Source organism: Panicum virgatum, chromosome 7N (assembly GCF_016808335.1).
Source record: "Panicum virgatum strain AP13 chromosome 7N, P.virgatum_v5, whole genome shotgun sequence".
In the NCBI taxonomy this organism is placed as follows: domain Eukaryota; kingdom Viridiplantae; phylum Streptophyta; class Magnoliopsida; order Poales; family Poaceae; genus Panicum; species Panicum virgatum.
This window is the reverse complement of record NC_053151.1, coordinates 28,945,543-28,963,506: the sequence shown is the minus strand read 5'-3', so window position 1 is coordinate 28,963,506 and position 17,964 is coordinate 28,945,543. Positions and strand designations below refer to the sequence as shown.

Genomic DNA, 17,964 nt, shown 5'->3' with positions numbered 1-17,964 from the left:
GATTCAACTAGCTTGGATAAAAATTTCGGGTCCGATCAATACCAAATACGTGACGTGTTTTTAAGAGCGCGTCTCCATCTATACTGCAGATAACGGATGAAGGTGTCTCCGATTATCTGATACAGGTGACGCGCTTTGAGATACTTGCAGTAGCTGCTATTTAGATGACGCGGCTAGTTCGGACAAGTCACTAAAAGTTTTTTTTGACGCGGTTAATTTCAGTGTCACCTAATATAGTGTCTTCTTTATTGTATTTTGGCATAGTGCTCCTGTATTGGAGAGCAAAGAAACAACCCACGGCTCCTCTCGTATTCTTCCAGTTCCCCTCCTCAAATTTCTGTGCTAACCTATCCCCATTCTCCTCTACACATATCTACTACTCTCTCTGTCCCTAAATAACTGTCACTTTCGCTTCCCGAGAAATAATTTTGATTAATTTTATATAAAAAATATTAATATTTATGATACATAATTAATACCACTAAATAGATTTTTTAATCTAGTTTTTTTAACAAATTTATTTAAATATATAAATGGTGTGTATTTTTTTACAAATCGAGTCGAATTTGTGGCACGTACGCCAATAATAATAGTTAAAAAAGGACAGAGGGAGTAGATCTGACACCGGCGACCTAAGCTGTCCGACAACTTTGTATTGACGAATATAGACAAGTCCCAAATTGGATTGACAAGTTGAAGTACTCTAGTCTGCTCAGTTTTTTCTTAAAAGCTTAGTCTGCACAGTACGCAACGCGGCAACGCCACGGGCCGGGGATACAGTGATTTGGAACCGAATATCGCCATGCCGCTGAGCATAAGGTAGGCTGCCTAGGGTTGTCTGTAACAATGAATTAGGCCCTGTTTAGTTCACTGGCATATAAACGCAAAATTTTTTTGCGACGAAATCTTACTAATTTGAAATACTAAACGAAATTTATTTACAAAATTTTTTGCATAGATGTGTTGTAAATCGCGAGACGAATCTAATGATGCTAATTAATCTATGATTAATCAAAAATTAACGGATGATTACTGTAGCATCACTGTTGCAAATCATGGATTAAGTAGTCTCATTAGATTCGTCTCGCGATTTACAGCCCATCTATAAAAAAAGTTTTGTAAATAGACTTCATTTAGTAGTTCAAATTAGCAAGATTCATTAGCAAAAATTTACGTTTTTGTGTTTTTTGTTTACGGGGTGGGAACTAAACAGTACCTTAGTATTATGCTGCTGTTTCTCTACATAATTTTTTTCTGACGAGCAAACCAGTACCGGTACCAATAAGCACTGCTCCAGATTGCTGAACGACGTCCCTGCATCAAGCATCTTGGTCTAGGAGAGGTTTGGGAAGGAAAAAAAACAAAAGGACAAATGCAGAGCGATGGTGTTGGATCAAGCTGTAGCTTTTTTTAGAGGAACCGGGATTATCATTCATAATGAAACTGATAGTTTATAACCCATCTTACAAAAATAACCTTAAAAGAAATGAAAATTACATCAAGATCTTTGCAAGAAACCTCGGTCTTCCTCGTCGCCGACGATCGAAGCCATCCATGAGACCGATCACCACACCGACGAAGGAAAAGGATTTTGACCAATGCACCTTGAAGATGATGAACGCACAGGCCAGGAGAGATGGCTGGCAGCCATCACATCGTCGGATCTAGGGTGTCTAGCGCCTCAGACAACGACCCCGGCACGCCGGACAACAGGAACCCCGAAGGGGAAGTAAACCATCAGAGGAGGTGGGACAAGCAACCAATCCGGCTCCATGGATTGGTAAGACAAGATCTCCTGCCCTTTCACACAAAAGCAGGAGAAGAAGAAACCTCACAACGTCACCGTCGGCGATGCTAGATAGGTCTGAGTAAGCAGAGCACCTCGCGACACTACCCAACACCAAACCAACAGAAAGGAGAAGGAGGGACAAAATCTTCACGCCGCCATCGACACCGTCAGCGGGGGAGAACCCTAGCTTATTCACTGACCTCTTGCAGTCGTCATCCGAAGAGACGGGGAAGCCGCCATCAACGAACGAGGAAGGCACGCCAACCTCACCACATCCATGGCATTGCTCACCGAAGACGAAACAGCAGAGGAGGTAAGATCCACGCCACACCACCGACATGGATAAGCCGAACTTACCTAAACTAAGTAGAGTATCTACGCGACCAGCCGCCGATGGACCGGATCCCCACCACCTCCGACGCCGGTGAGGGCTTCAGAAGCGATGTGCCGGTCAAATCGGCGGCGGATCAGAAATCTGCCTTGGAGTCGCCTCTAGGTACTGTGCGAAGGGGAAAGAAGTGTCGGATCAAGCTGTAGCTATGTGTGAATGATGCAGGAGGCCGACCTGAAGGGGTGCTCCAGCTAGCAGCCCAGAGGGACACGTAGGAATAGGCCCATCTGATTGGAATTGTGGTCCATGATGAAATACGCGTACACGTTTGGTGTGGTGCCGTGTGGCAGACAATGTTCTCTCGTGGGCTTTTAGCACCACATCTTCAAGCCCAAGGTCCTCGTAAAGATGAACGTGGCACGGGCTGGAGGAGTTTTATTAAAGGAAAAGGTCCACTTTACCTCCAACTTTCACAAAATCTGATTTTTCTCCTCCAACTATAAAATCAGATATCTCGCTTCCTCGAAGTTATCAAAACCAGACAACTTCCCTCCTGAATGGTATGAGGTTGACGTGGCAGCGATTTTCACAATTATTTTTGTATTTTTCATAGGTGCAACTTTAGAAGTAAGAAAATAAATGTGCAACTTTAAAGTAAGAAAATATCATCTAGAGAGCTCTATAGAATGCTAGTCCATATAGCATGGATCACAATACAATAGGATGTGCAATATTTTATTGAATGAAATTTGAATTGTTGGAATTCAAAAGAAGGCAAAATCAATTTTTTGATGAATTTTTATGATACATAAATGATGGTTAAAATTTTGATAACATTATATTTGTGTGCTCTTTTGAACCTTGTATGATGTGGCACCTTTGTTTGACACATGTTATATATAATGTATTTAAGTTGCTTCACAAATGTGAAGTTTAAGTAAGACTTCAAATAATCTAAGGATGTCAATTAGTGACCCTTAGGTGCACCCCCAACCCTCTTTAGTTCAAATTTTTGTACTATTTATCTAAAATTAGATCTCATTTTAAAAAAAAATAATACAGAACTTTAAACTAAAAGGAATTGGAGATGCACCTAAGAATCACCAATTAACACCTCTAAAATAATGGCAATGAATTATGTACCACAGACTTATATTCAAATAACTTTTTTACATTTTTGGTTTAATACGTTGCCCTACAAATTTTTATAGCAATACCCTACAAAAATTCCGGACCACATTGTGTGACATGAGACAATATGGAAATGATGATTTTCAATGAGAGATAGCTAAAAAGAATCAAATGCATCTAAAATGAATACGTAGGCAATCTTTAATTTTCTTTGAGTTTAAAATAAAATATTCCATATTCTCATAAGTAACATAATGTGCTTTCAAATTTTGATTTTGCATCCTTTTGAAATTCAACAATTCAAGCTTCATTCAACAAAATCTTGCACATCTTATTGAACTGTTATCCATGCCCTATGTTCTAGCGTTTTACGAAGTATCATGATTTTTAAGCTCTCTAGGTGATACTTGGTTACTTCTAAAGTTGCGCATATTAAATTTTTTTAAAAAAATATCAAAACTGTTGCCACCTTAGCCTCAAACTACTCAGGGAGGAAAGTTTCCCGATTTTGATGAGTTGGAGGAGGCCATATATATGATTTTGTAGTTGGATGAGAAAAATCAAATTCTTCTGAAAGTTAGGGGAAGTAAAATAGACTTTTTCCTTTATTAAAAGGATAAGTCCTATTTACCTCCCTAAATTATGGGCTAAGTTTACGTTTCCACACTGCACTTAAAAACTAGTAATTTAGGTCCTTAGACTTGTGATACCGAACAAATAACCTCATTGGCTGGGTTCCCTTATTGGTTTCTATTTTTCTTTTATGTTTATTTTTGATGAAGTTTTAAAAAATTATAGTAAATTACAAAAAATCATAAAATAGAAATTTTAGTTTTATTGGACTCCACATGAGTAGATGTGATCGTATGATATGATATGATATAATTTAGTAAAGATTACTGTTTTTACTTTTAGATATATATTTTTATAATTAATTCATATCAACATTTTTCGTGGTCTAATTATGGTGAATTTTTTTATGATGGATAATTATTATATGATTGAGCTGTAATTATATGATTGAGCTGTAGTAAAAATTTCACGTTCATTAGATCATATATGCTTGAGCAACTGAAGAGTCTGATATAGTTTGAAATTAAACTTCTGAATCTATAACTCAAACATATATGATCGATGTTGTGACGGAGCGTCCGAGGAAAATTTTCCATCTGACGCGCGGACATAAGTAACAGCGTTGTTTATTTGCCGCTACTCAAGATGATCGATGTCTATCCGGAGTACTCGATCTTTAGCTGCCTGATGATGTGGGCCGGCTAGCAGAGTTCGTAATTCGTACGCACGCGAGGTCGGGAGCTGCACCAGGTGCGTACTCTGTTTGCAACCAACTAACAACGAGAACTCTTGTTCCCTGCTTATTATCCGGAACAGCTACGACGTACGGCAGCAGGCAGATCGGTGGGCCAAGGCCTGGTGCTGTTAAGCATCTATCTCGGATGTACAGCATGTGTACGTATTTCGAATACGGCTCTCACGAGTACACGGAGTGCATCCCCTCCGGACTCCGTCCCTACGTAGAATACTGATAGTCTGATACATATCTCTATATACCATTCACACACCAAAAGAGACCTAGCTAGCGTGGCCACATCGTAAGCTATTCTCCGCCATCAGATCTAGCGGACGGTCTCGTGCGACTCCTACCCATTTTGCAAAAATACCATCGATCTTTCACGAAATCAACCTACAGTCTGACTTCCTTTCTTAGATATTGTACAGAAAAACCTTTAATTTTACTCAAAAAAATCTGCAGTCCAACATTCCCGGATTAAGGAAATTTGCAAATAAAATCCTAAGTTTTTGTTGAATCAATCCAACTTTCTGATCCTCTCTTAGCAATCGTTTTAAAAAATCCCTCCCATTTCAATTAAATCAAACCACAATCTGTTCCATTTATTACTTCTAAGCAGGCAACAATATACTACCATTTGAGCACCAAAATGCGTTAAAATCAAAATTTGTTCAACATAAAACTTGATCTAAAATTTGAAAAATACAATTTTATTATAGAGAAAATTTTAAAATTCAAACGCTTTCGCATTTCATTTGCACAAATGCTTATATACGATCCATTGTATCTATAATTTGAGGACACTAAAATGTCTTTAAATAAAAAATGATAAACACCAAAGTTATTTAGAATTTTAAACTCTACATCTCTAATATATACTAAATTTCAAATTTGAAGCACTTCTAAAATAAATTTCAAATACAAAAAATATTCAAAATTGCAAAACCTAAAAACTTTGCTAGACAACAAAATTGTAAATTTAAAGTATTTTTGTAATTCATTAAACATAATGTTTTGTTCAGCTAAAAGTACCGTTCTTCTGTGGCTTCTCACGTGATCTCCACAATAACACGACATATTTTAATATAAACACTACTTTCTTAAAAAACATCATGTCTATTAGTTACCTCATAATTTTGTAAATACATTAAGTATCCAACTAATTATACTCCGCCCTCCCTAATAAATTATTTTACCTCTTCTTTCACAATAATAATACAGCAACAAATGCCATACCTTCATTTCGGTACCCACAGTAATATACTACTTAAATAATAGCGTCAGAGTAATAATTGCCTAAAATATATACCAAGTGCGATAGCAGGCTGCAGAGTGCAGACCATGACACCTATGTGGAAAATAACGAAATGATAAATTTATCTTGACTAAAAATTGTACATTTGTATGTACACGACAACTACTACAGGCATGAACTGAAGTTCGCTGTCCGCGTTAACTACGATACTACGGTATGGGATATGGGTCACGCGGCAAAACCGCGAGCCTTTGTAGTGTAAAGATTTGCACAAAATCTCGTCAAACACGTGCGAGCAAACGGCCGGCCGGCCGTTGTAGTTTATGGGCTGATGCCGGTCGTCAATAGTCAGCCGGCCAACACACATCATCTTACTATACATAGGGTGTGTTGGTTCCTCCATTTTGAAATTTTGAAAGGGATTTTTTTATATTTGAAGTATTAACCATAAACTAATCACAAAACTAATTACATAACTCGTCTGTGAATTACGAGACGAATCTAATGATCCTAAGTAATCCGTCATTAGTATATGTTTACTGTAGTTTTACTGTAGTAATTTAGTTTTTAATCACGGCTTAATTAGATTCGTCTCGCGATTTACAGTCTATTTGTGTAATGCGATTTTTTCGATAATATTTAATACATCATGCAGACGATTTAAAAATCTTTTGAAATAATGGATTTTGGATCTAAACAAGTCCCGTCGTGAATCCTATTCGCCGACGAACCACCTCGTTGGTTATGGCAACCTTGTTCTCGATCCAGGCCGCCCACGATGCATCGGCTGCGCGAGACGCCGCCCGCGCAGCGGCCGCCGCCGCATCTCGTGTTCGTGTCGCCCGCCGCCCGGCGGCCGCATCTCGTTCTGCACGCTCGGCGGCCGCCGCTGCTTCCCGCGCATCCATTGCCGTCCGCGAAGCTCTTACGTACACTGATCCCGAGGAGAAGGAGGAACGACCGCCGCCAAGCTCCTTCCAGCATGTAAGCCAATCCCTCGCTCGCTCTCATGTTCTGAAGAGGTGGCGGGCCTGGACGCCCCTTCCTCGCAGACCTCGCTCCTCGTAGTGCAGTGCAGGGAAGGTAGGCAGGGGCCAGGGGGTCTGGGGATCCATCTTATAAATTCCTCCTTTGGGCAGTTTGCAAGCAACAATCAATTCCCTGCTCTTAAAACTACTAACCTTGTTGCTGCATTGTGATAGATGACCCTGTGCCTGGTAAGGATGTGACGGAGAAGGATGTCGAATCTGACGAAGCCATGTGGCCGGCCTTGTATGAGCTCTGGTGCAAGGCTTACAACAAGGAGCGTGACCATGGTGAGATGGCTCGCCGGTTCAACAGGTTCAAGTACTTTGCAGAGGCTGTATATTCCTGGAACAAGGGTTGTCGTTATAGAGAAGAGGAAAAATATTTAGGCAAATACGCTGATGGGATAAATGCACAAGAGATGATTGAAGTTGAGAACCTAAGAGGTTACAGTGATCCTAAGAGGTATCTTCAGAGCCTAGGCATTTTCATTGAATTTCCAAATCAATCCCCGTGATCGTCAAACTTAACACAAATGATGCTGTGATATTCCATGTTTACTAAACTATGGTTCTGTCTGCACCATCTTTTTAGCTAAGGGGTTATATATATATATATTTCGTATGCAACTTAGATCCTCAAACTGTAATAAAATATGCTGTGTGCCATGTCTACTAAACTATGCTTCAGCGACATCTTTTTAGCCAAGTGGTTATGATATATTCCATGTGCATCCCATCTGCATATTATTTAGCCTTTTGAGTCTACAGAGGACCTCAAACGGATCAAGGCGCACACATGTTTCTTCGATCTGAACTTTGGTCTCCACAGATAGCATTCTGTGTTGTGGAGCTGCCACGGTATCTTGCAGACTGGGCCAAGCGAAGGATGAGTGAGCTGGACTACTAATTCTGTATCGGCCCATGGAAGTCTATGAGGGGTGCAGTGTATACAAATACAGAATGGAGAAGCAACAAGAGGGTTGTCGATTGACCAGAAGCAGAACCGGGCAACCGGCGGCGGCGAGCTCACGCTCGAGGCGAGCACCTGCTCGAGGCTAGCTTAGGCTAGATTCCCATCCCTACCCTTCTTCCTCCTCCAATCTGTTACCCGGTTGTATCTAGAACCTTCTAGAAGCATCCAGAGCCTAAATTCGCCTTCCTGTACTTCCATTTTCTGTATAAAGCAAGTGGGTTCGTGACATTTGGTAATCAGAGCTTGTCGATCCGGGAACCACCACCACAACCTTTCCGGAATACGAGTGGACATGACGACGGAGGAGATGATGGAAGAGGAGATGTTTGCTGCGATCCTGGCGAAGCTTGAGGAATTAGGGAAGAAGATGGATGACACAAATCGGAAGGCGGATGGTGTAAATCAGAAGATCGATAAGATGAACGTTGAGTTGTGCAGCCGTGCTGAGGCACCGAAGCCCTCAGCAGTGCCGCCCATCCCTTCCCCGACCTCTTCTCCACTACGGGATGCCGCCCTAGTCGTTTCCGTCGCGACCACTGAGCTGCTACCCGAGGCGCCCACCAGGTGTTCGATGGCGGATCCCAGTCAGGCCACCTGCAGTGCGGCGGCCACGTCCTTAGCATCAGCAATGGCTTCACCGACCTCCTCTCCACCATGGGATACTGCCCACGTTGTTCCTGGAATGGCCACCAAGCTCCTGGAGATGGCGCCTACAAGGTGTTCGATGACGGGTCTCTACTCTCTACCAGAATGCGCATGTTCCGGCGTCTGTGTCCACGTCCGCCGCACCGCCCATGCCTTCATCACCTCCGCCAGGCCTTCCAGTGTTGGCGTCCACTGCAACGGTACCACCCTCCACTTCCTCAGCTCAGTCAATGGCTATGTCAATCACTACACATGTTCCAAAGCCTACGAGCATAGCCGACACCAACCCAATGCAAGATACAGCCGCCTGCCTGTTTGACAACTTCAACATCATAGGCAACTGTGTCGAGCAGATCCGGTATGCTGTTCCCCACCAAGCACCCTTGGACCTGATACAATTCTGCACCAAGTTTCTTAGTACTGGTGTCTGGAATTCACAGAACCTGTTAGAGATGATGCCCCATAATCCTTATGCTTGCTCACTGGATGAGGGCAACTATAAGGCTCCTGATCTGACTACTAAGCATGTTCATATGAGTGAATGCTTAGAGATGCATCAACCATGGCCACCATCAGCATTTGCTCTCATTCCTGAAAATAGTATAGGGCAACGTCCGATGCCGTGGCCATCTTTCAGCTCTCCTCTAGTCTCAATGTTGAGAAGAGCCTCTTATCTGCCACTAATTTACAGACTCAACATGGGAAAGGGGTTTAAATTCAGGTCACTCATTGGCCAGAGCCTGCTGCACGGTGATATATGTGCTTACTTATATGTGGTCGTAATGGAATGGACAATGGACAGGATGCTGATTGGTACTGCAGAAATTGATCAGCATTGGAATCATGGCAGCATGTTATGTGTTAGCTATCTACCTGTTTGGCCATCGAGTATGCTAGTGCTGGGGTATCAGACGTCAAAGAAAGGAAGGCCATCAACTGTGATATTGGCTAGTTGTCTGAAGTACTGCAGAATGAGTGCATGTTTTCTGCATCATCTGTTTTACCTTGAGCAGCTACTTGTCAGTATGGAAAAGGTTCAGATTCCAGTCCAGAGAGATGTGCTTCAGTGTCTGAAATTTCTGGTATGGTTGCAGCAGCAGTTATGTGATGGACTCTTGACTAGCATCATCAATTATCAAGTGATCCCTTGGGATCCAGGTGGTGATCAATTTTTTCTTGATAGATCTGGGTCTCTTGATTGCTTGGGAGACCTAAAAGTGAGGCAGATTGATGAAGTGTATAATCTGCACTGTACTTGCAACTTTAGTAATGGACTAGGATGCATAACCCCAAAGCCTCCTGGGTTGCTATGTAATGAAGCTTCAGTGGCATCTTCGCAAGGCTACACCGTCAGTAGCTCTTTCTCAGTTCATTTATTGGATGGTCTCATAAGAGCCGGAGTAAGTGAAGGGATATTGAGAAGAAATATTCACTATTCAGTTCTTATGCATGATATCATAATAGAGTTAATTCCTGGAAATTCCACTCAGTCAGATGATGTCCCGGGAATGGTTGCTAGTGAAGTTAATGGTGCAACTTGGATATGGAATTTGGATTATTGGGGAAGTTGGGTTCATGCTAGCTATCTGAACATTGAACAAAAGTGCACTTGCTTGCTGGATGAAGCCAATCAACAAATGCTTAAGCGAGAAGGTGTCAGGATGCAAGTATTTGAACTTGATCTATACATGGGCTATCCGAAGCTACTGGACATTGTCATATGTTGTGATCGGTTGACATTCTGCATCATAGTCATGCAAGTTCCATGGGATCCAGGTGGTTCAGAGTTTGTTGATTCAAGGAGGGAAGAATGTCACGGTATCTTGCAGACTGGGCCAAGCGAAGGATGAATGGGCTGGACTACTAATTCTGTATCGGCCCATGGAAGTCTATGAGGGGTGCAGTGTATACAAATACAGAATGGAGAAGCAACAAGAGGGTTGTCGATTGACCAGAAGCAGAACCGGGCAACCAGCGGCGGCGAGCTCACGCTCGAGGCGAGCACCTGCTCGAGGCTAGCTTAGGCTAGATTCCCATCCCTACCCTTCTTCCTCCTCCAATCTGTTACCCGGTTGTATCTAGAACCTTCTAGAAGCATCCAGAACCTAAATTCGCCTTCCTGTACTTCCATTTTCTGTATAAAGCAAGTGGGTTCGTGGCAGGAGCCAGTTCAGGGTTCTGACTTTGGGGCAGCTCGCCCTGTATTGTGATGCCTGCAGCAGCTTTAACTCTTGAGAAATGAGAATACAGAATTTAAACCCTCAAGAATCCATAAAAGCCTTGGGCTCCATTACAGAACCACAAAACTTTTATGATCCAAAAAGCAGGTATATACCAAACCAAACTAGCAGTTCCCACTGCACCTCATCAAATCAAACACCAGCCTCAGTTGCAACTCCTTGAACAATCGATTACAGGAGATGCAAACAGAGGAGCAAGGAACACAACTAGGCAGATGCCGAATCAAAATCCCATATCATGTTCTTCAGCAAACCAAGACATGCATATAACTGGATCCAGCACTCCGCACCTGCAACCTACTACTTACGCCAATGAGTTACCTACTTACTTAGCTGTTCATATGGGACTTTGTTCAACCCTCTACCACGATCTCGTGTAGTTTCAGCATGATGTGGCTGCAGTAGCTGCGCTCATCCTGGGGCACCTCACATAGTTCCTGCAGCACGAGCTGGTCTCCCAGGCGCACAAGCTTGAGAGGATGTGTCTTTCCCCTTGCTTCCACAAACCTTGCTGCTGGTAAGGCTGCAGCAGTTTCTTCTGACGCAGTCGGCAAGAGGTGGAACGCGTTTTCAGATGGTTCGTACAGTCTTCCTCCTTGTGTTGTTCAATGTGGTGGCTGCCATGGTTATGCTGCTTGTGAGTCTCTTTCAGGTAGTGAACTGATTGAGGATAGTTCTTGAACTGACTCAGCTGCAATCTTGTTGTCCTGATCATGAGGTTCATGGCAACAATGGCTGTGGTGGTGCTGTAGCTCGGCATGACAATCCTTTTCAGCTAAATCCTCAATCTCCCCATGGTTATGGTCATGGTCATGGCAATGTATATGCAATGTGCACAGTTTGCTGCTCAGCATGGCACTGATGCTCGTGGTCGTGGCAAGCATGCTCAACTGTAGAATGTGAATGGCTATGCTCATGCTCATGGCAAGCATGCTCACCTGCAGAATCTGAGTGGTTGTGTTCTTTGCAGTAGATATGCTCATGCTCATGGCAGCGGTGTTGCTTTCAGAATGTTGCGAAGTACTGGCTTCTTTGAAGTGGCCATGACCATGGTCCTGGCAATCATGCTTGTTGCGCAGGCTGCTTAGCTCTTTGCAGTGGTCAGGGTAACCATGGTTCTCGATAAGCACCTGATTGTCTGGCCCTTTGCGGTGGTCATGGCAAGCATGCTTTGCTGTAACCACTTGGTTTGTTGGGCGCTTTGCAGTGGCTGTGGCCATGATCATGGCAACTGGCGAGCATGCTTTTCCGTAGACAAGTCGAGCGTACGGCCGCAGGCACACGCAGCACCCGGACGGCACGGTGCCTGAGCAGCCGCTGGAGGACAGGAACAGGACGGAGGAGTACGAGCCGAAAGCCTCTGACCACCGAGGTCGACCGACCGACCGCGCGGTGCGGGTTCCCGCGGCCAGAGAGGCATCGCGCAAGATCCGTGCCTGCTCGCCGTCGGTCTCCCCCAGCGCCCTGGGGGCTGGGGCGCGTGGATCCGGCCGGCCAGCCGGATGCCATGGCGACGCGCCGGGCTCGATACGACTCCGATTGCCCCCCCTGCAGCTTTCACGCCATGCCAACTGACCGTCTCCGATCCTTTCTCCACGGCCCACTAAGCTAGCTAGCAACGCGTCTGTTCCGATTCAGAGTTTTAAGAGTGATCATCACACGCAAGAACGCGCTAGCTTGGACGGAACGCATAGTATAGTTGGCCAAAGGCCACACGGCACCATCCGAACCTAAACACTATCCGGCACAACATGACTAACGGCACGACTAGGCACAATATATAGTTTAATTGTAATGTGCCGGCATGTCTGCCCCCGACCCAGGCACGGCACGTTGGAGGCTTGACCGTACCAGGCCGACCCGACTAGTTCACGAGCACGCTGGCCCACGCCACCATCCGTGCGGCAGCACCACTGTAGCTTGCCGGCCAACCTTGCTTAGCCGCTGCTCGCTGCCTCGATGCCGTGCCCCTGGCCGTCGCCCGCCGCTCGCGCACTGGCTTCTCCATCCACAAGAGAAGGGAAGGAGCGGCGGGGGATTTGAGCGATGGATGGCAGGGAGCCAGGGATTGAGCGATGGGGTCTTAAATGATCAAATCGTACCAAGCGTTTAGTGGTGTCGTGTCCGAGCCGACACTACATGCCGAGGTTCCGATCCAAATACGACACGGCTCATCGTGTCGTGTCGGCACTGATCTTATTGATCGTGGGCCGGATCAGGTTAGTGTCGTATTTTTTCGTACCATGCCTCATACAGCCCACTAGATCGAGCCCATTTGACCATCTGTAACATATAGTGGTGAGGGATAACTTGCCAGAGAGGCAGAAAGGAGCGCGAGGAGATAGATGACCAACATGTGAGAGGACCATTCAGGCCTTGAGGGGCACGGTGGTCAAAAAGAGTACCGAAAAACGAAAAAAGAGCCGTAAGGCTATCCACAACGGCAAGAGCAAATTTGCTCCTCCTCCTCGTTTCCCGCACCCCCTCATATATTTACTGTCTACAGTATGTCTACAGTGCCAAACAGTATATTTGCTCCTTCATTTGCTCTCTCCACTGTGGACGGTCTAACACGTTCCGTCCTCCTTGCTCCGACCTGTTCTTCTTCTCTCCTTTTTTGAAAAAAAAAACGTTCACCGCCTCTTCTTTATGGCCGCTCTCCCGTTCCCCGTTCCGTCTCTCGCTCCCTCGCCGCGTATCCCCTAAACAACTGCCCCTGGATTGACTCCAGCGGGCAGCCTAGAAGTTTGGGCGCCGCTAACGAGCGCCGGAAACTCTGCCCGGCCGGCTAGGTGGCTACACTTCGTCCGGTTCGTCGGAACGGAACGGGGAAAAGGAGCTGGTTTTAGCGGCGGGAAAAGGGTAGAGATCGGGGCGCGTCGAGGCATGTGGTGCGCAACCCCCGGCCGGCCGTTCTGCCTCCCAGTACGCCCTCGCTCACTTCCGTTGAGGTGCTCCACCGGCGCCTCGCCACCACCTCGCCCACCTCAGAACGCCATGGCTAAATCCGAGTAGCTCGTGCTAATCAACTAACGGCTGCTGTCCGGAAGCTCTTGGGCGATTCAGCTCCTACTAGTTGCAGCTAAACACGGCAGTTGCCAACCGGATGGTTCCTCCGGTCCGTCCAGGCATGGCGAGATGCGATGCCCCTGGCGTGTGGGTGGAGTGAACTGGACGTGATGCCCTGGTCAGATGGATCGTGAGCTCCGGTCAAACGCCAACGTGGAGGGAGATGCTCCATTTTTAGGCTTATCCTGGAGACTAGCGACCGGCCATGCTGTCCGCATTTTTTTGCTTTCAAGCTACGGATATGCGTAGGAGGCGTGATCTGTTCTAGAGTCCAGGTTACGACATTCTGGATTAGGTAAATTTACAACTTGTTGCCTGATATAAGCACCTTTCCTCTCTCTCTCATTAGGACCTAGTAACACTACGAATTACCAACTGTAGACTGTAGTGTAGACCAATGATTCAGATGGAATTTCATTTTGATGGATGTCATCGTCCTCCGCCTTGTTTGGTTCTATTGCTTGCACACGCAAGTCGAGAAAAAAAATCTTCCACATGAAGTCCAGAATAAAATCTATTTACAAATTTTTTTCAGAGATGGGTGTAACTTTTTCGACGAATGGTTGGCTACAGTAGTGCTACAGTAATCATCCTCTAATTATACGGTCAAAAATCTCATTAAATTCTTCAAAGTTCCTAGCACAGGGTTCTGAAGTTGGTTTTATAAATTAACTTAGTTTGACACTCGTAATTAATGGTCAAAATTAGCTTTCGGAGATTTTGGTCAGAGCAGCGTGTAATGATTTTTGCTTGGAGCTGCAGCTTTACCATTCCGCAGCCATGGCGATCGATCATTGTTTCTCTCAGAATGCAATTCCACAGCTGAAAGCTTTACCATGCACTTGCAATCGCCTTGGCCTAAAAAAATCAATTCTTTGGTTAAAATTTGTCCCCTGTGCCTGTTTCTGATCATGTCAAAACTCTCTCTACCCATGTACAGATTATTCATCCTCCTCCCCTCCATGAACCAATTCTTCTTCGTTTCTCTATCTATCGACTTACATCAAAAGAAAAGGGGGAAAAAGCAAAAAACATCATCACAGGAACAAGAACACATTCAGTTGATCGGCTGACCACCTTGCCGCCGTTCCCGTCCGCTTCGCTTCCTCAGAACGGCATGATGTGGGTGGTCTTGGAGTCGTACCCGGCGAGGCAGCTCTTGGCGTTCACCCTGTACATCTTGAGCAGCTCCAGCGCCATCTGCCGCGCCGCCGGCGAGCACCCGCTCTGCACCACCACCAGCAGCCTCGTCAGGCCGCCCTCGGCCGCCGCCGCCGCGTCCGCCGCCCGCCGGTCCCGGTACCGGTGGCACACCGCCCAGAGCACGGCCACCGCGGCCTCCGCGCCGTCGCGCCCGGCCTTCATCATCTTGCCCACCACCGCCTGGACGGCCTCCTCCGCGCCCTCGCACAGCGCGGCGCGGCCCTCGGCGCAGCCCACCGCGGACTCGAGCACCCGGAGCGCCTTCGCGGACGCGCCGGGGTCCGCCGTGGCGCGGAGCGCGCGCACCGCCGCCGGGACCGCGCCCAGCCGCACCATCTCGCCGCGCGCCGCGCGCCGCGACCGGCAGATGGCGGCCAGGCACGAGAGGCCGGCCTCCACGGCCTTCCCGTCCAGGGTGCCCTTCTCGTCGACGGGGCCGATGAGCCGGATCAGCTCGGCCACCAGGTCCGACGACTCGGCCGCCGCCGCCGCCGCCCTCGCCTCCTCGGCGGCATTGGCGAGCAGGAACTCCGCGAGCCTCACCGCGGCGACCCTCGCCTCCAGGCCGCTCCCGCCGCGCATCACGCGCGCCAGCGACGCGGCCGCCGCCGGCGCGTCCGCGGCGAGGCCGGCGGCCACCCGCTTCTTGTTCGCGTCGTCGATGCCGTCCGAGGCCACGATCGCGGCGAGCACCCTCGTGGCTGCCTCCGCGCCCTCGACGCTGGCCTCCTCCTCGCCTTTCCTCCGGAGCACCGACGCGACCGTCTCGGCGGCGCGGCCGGCGCCCACAAGCGCGTTCTTCTCGAAGTCGTCGACGTCGTCGTCGGAGAGGTACGCTGCCAGCTCGCGGAGGGCCGGGGAGGGGTCGGCGCCGGAGGCCGCCACCTGGCGGACGAGGCTGGCGGGGGAGGCAGTCCGCAGCGAGGAAGCCGCGGAGGCCCCTCCGGCGGCGGTGGGCGAGCAGCAGGTGGCGGCCGAGGCGGCCCAGTGGGCGATGAGGCTGCGGAGGGTGAGGTTGGGGACGAGGTCGGTGGAGGGGAGCGGGAGCATGGTGGCGGGGCAGGTGGTGTTGCCGGAGTCGAGCCAGCGCTGGATGGAGGCGCGGTCGTAGGTGACGCCGGTGCAGAGGCTGACGGGCGAGCGCATGACGTCGAGCGAGATGGGGCAGCGGAAGAAGCTGGGGATCTTGACCTCCAGCCCCCGGTGCTGCGGGGGCAGCCTCATGGCCGTCTCCTTCCGGACCATGGGACGGCCGGGGAGCTGGCGACGGCTGCCGGAGGAAGAGGGAATGCGGCAGAAAGGGAAAGGCCGGAGGTGGTGGGAATGGTGGGTATATGGAAGCCGAAGGAGAAGCAAAAGCGGTGGTGGTGGTGCTGTGGTCGTCGCGTCGGGCGCGCTGGTCTACCGTGCCCGTGTGTAACGTGACCGTTACGATTTTTTTTTCTGGAGAATTCTTCGCGTGTACCCCTCAAAGACTGCATATTTTCCTCCACACATTTTTTCTCAAGCGAATAGGAGTATAACAAAGAATCAAAGATGAATCACGATATATATCCTCATATCACATGAATCAACCTAAACAAAATGAAATGGCTATATTAAAGAGAATTTTAGGCCCACGTTTACAAAACAGAATACCGATATTTTAGTGCCATTTCCTTGCTTAAAAAGATGTTACACCCATTTATCGTTGTAGTCAATAACCTATCTCAAGTTTTATACATTTTTGTGAAGTTTTTAATCACTAGGTGGAATATCTCATGACTAAACAAAACCACACAATTGATAGTATTTGTGATATATCTAGAATAAAACACAATTGTAGTAATACCTTGTGCCTACTCTTCTGTTACAAAGGACTAACTTCCCAGAATGATACTGTTCACCAAACTTTTAGCATGCTCGTATATTGAATTAATCACACAAGCACAAAGCCATGGTTCCTTATACCCTTTATTTAGTCATTGACAACGAGGATTTGTGAGATAAGTGGCTATCCTTTCTATGGGGAAAAACATTTGCAAAATTGCTTAAGCTTTTGTCAGCCAGTATATCAAGAAACTAAATCCATCTCGAAATGCATTGATCTATGCCAAGAAGTACAATTTTTCCTGTGATGCTGTATTTTTTTACGCGGCTCATATAGTTTTTTGTCAAATTCTACGCATTAGTCGCATAATATCCACCGATTTGAAAGGGACACTAGGTAGTGTGTTTGATTACACAAACCTCCTAAACTAGCTGGAAAAATTTCCATCCACGAACCCCATCACGCTCACATGCAAATTCCCAAACCGCAAGGCGGATATTTGCAAACATGTGGTTGTACATTATAAGAAATGAAAAACAAAGAAAAAAGGTTGTGGAGTGCAACAAGGGAAAGGAGGCGGTGTTCAAAGCAGGAAAAGGCAGGAGTCAAAGGAAGAAATGAGGGTGACGTATGGGCGCGGGGTGGGTGGTCGCTTTCGCCCCCGGCCGGGCCGGCTCGCTTTGGTGGTGGTGCCCTGCCTTTAATTTCTGGTCCACAATCTCCAGTCTCCACGGCAAGCAAAAAAAAACAAAAAACAGAAAAACAAAACAAAACAAAAATCGTTCGCTGGTGCTCTCCTCCCGCCTGGAATTATTCCGGCCGGTCAATGGTCAAAGCCGCCGCGATACGGGTTGACGTCGACGTCGCCGGCCACGCGATACGGGCCGAGGGCCGAGGCTTTCTGCTGCTGGTGGTGTGGGTCGCATGGCGTCCTTTTTTTTTTTCCACCCCCGCCTCTCTGGCTGGCTGCGCTTGCGTCGCGTCCGCCCGTCTCTTTGCCGCCGCCGGCGCCGGCGCCGGCGGTGCACGTCTGGAGGAGGAGCTGCGTGCCTGCGTGTGGTTCTTGAGCTCTGCTGGCATCTGCAATGGCTTGGTTTTCTTGTTATGGGTGGGCATATTTGGTTTGGACAGTATCACACATAGTATTATTGTAAACAATTATCGATTAATTATTGTCATTA

At 47.2% G+C, this 17,964-nt stretch overlaps 3 protein-coding genes across 3 annotated transcripts; 2 read left to right on the top strand and 1 right to left on the bottom strand.

Moving 5' to 3' along the window:
* Nucleotides 1-6,559: 6,559 nt before the first annotated feature.
* LOC120681108 lies at nt 6,560-7,605 on the top strand. Its single transcript, XM_039962646.1, has 3 exons — nt 6,560-6,799; nt 6,838-6,898; nt 7,018-7,605. Exons 1-3 carry the CDS (start codon nt 6,560-6,562, stop codon nt 7,356-7,358), a joined length of 642 nt encoding a protein of 213 aa, XP_039818580.1. The 3' UTR covers nt 7,359-7,605.
* Nucleotides 7,606-8,108: 503 nt separating this feature from the next.
* On the top strand, nt 8,109-8,780 carry LOC120681107. The gene has a single exon (XM_039962644.1). It carries the CDS (start codon nt 8,109-8,111, stop codon nt 8,778-8,780), a length of 672 nt encoding a protein of 223 aa, XP_039818578.1.
* Nucleotides 8,781-14,607: 5,827 nt separating this feature from the next.
* LOC120683580 (U-box domain-containing protein 27-like) lies at nt 14,608-16,374 on the bottom strand. The gene has a single exon (XM_039965668.1). It carries the CDS (start codon nt 16,216-16,218, stop codon nt 14,878-14,880), a length of 1,341 nt encoding a protein of 446 aa, XP_039821602.1. The 5' UTR covers nt 16,219-16,374; the 3' UTR covers nt 14,608-14,877.
* Nucleotides 16,375-17,964: the final 1,590 nt, after the last annotated feature.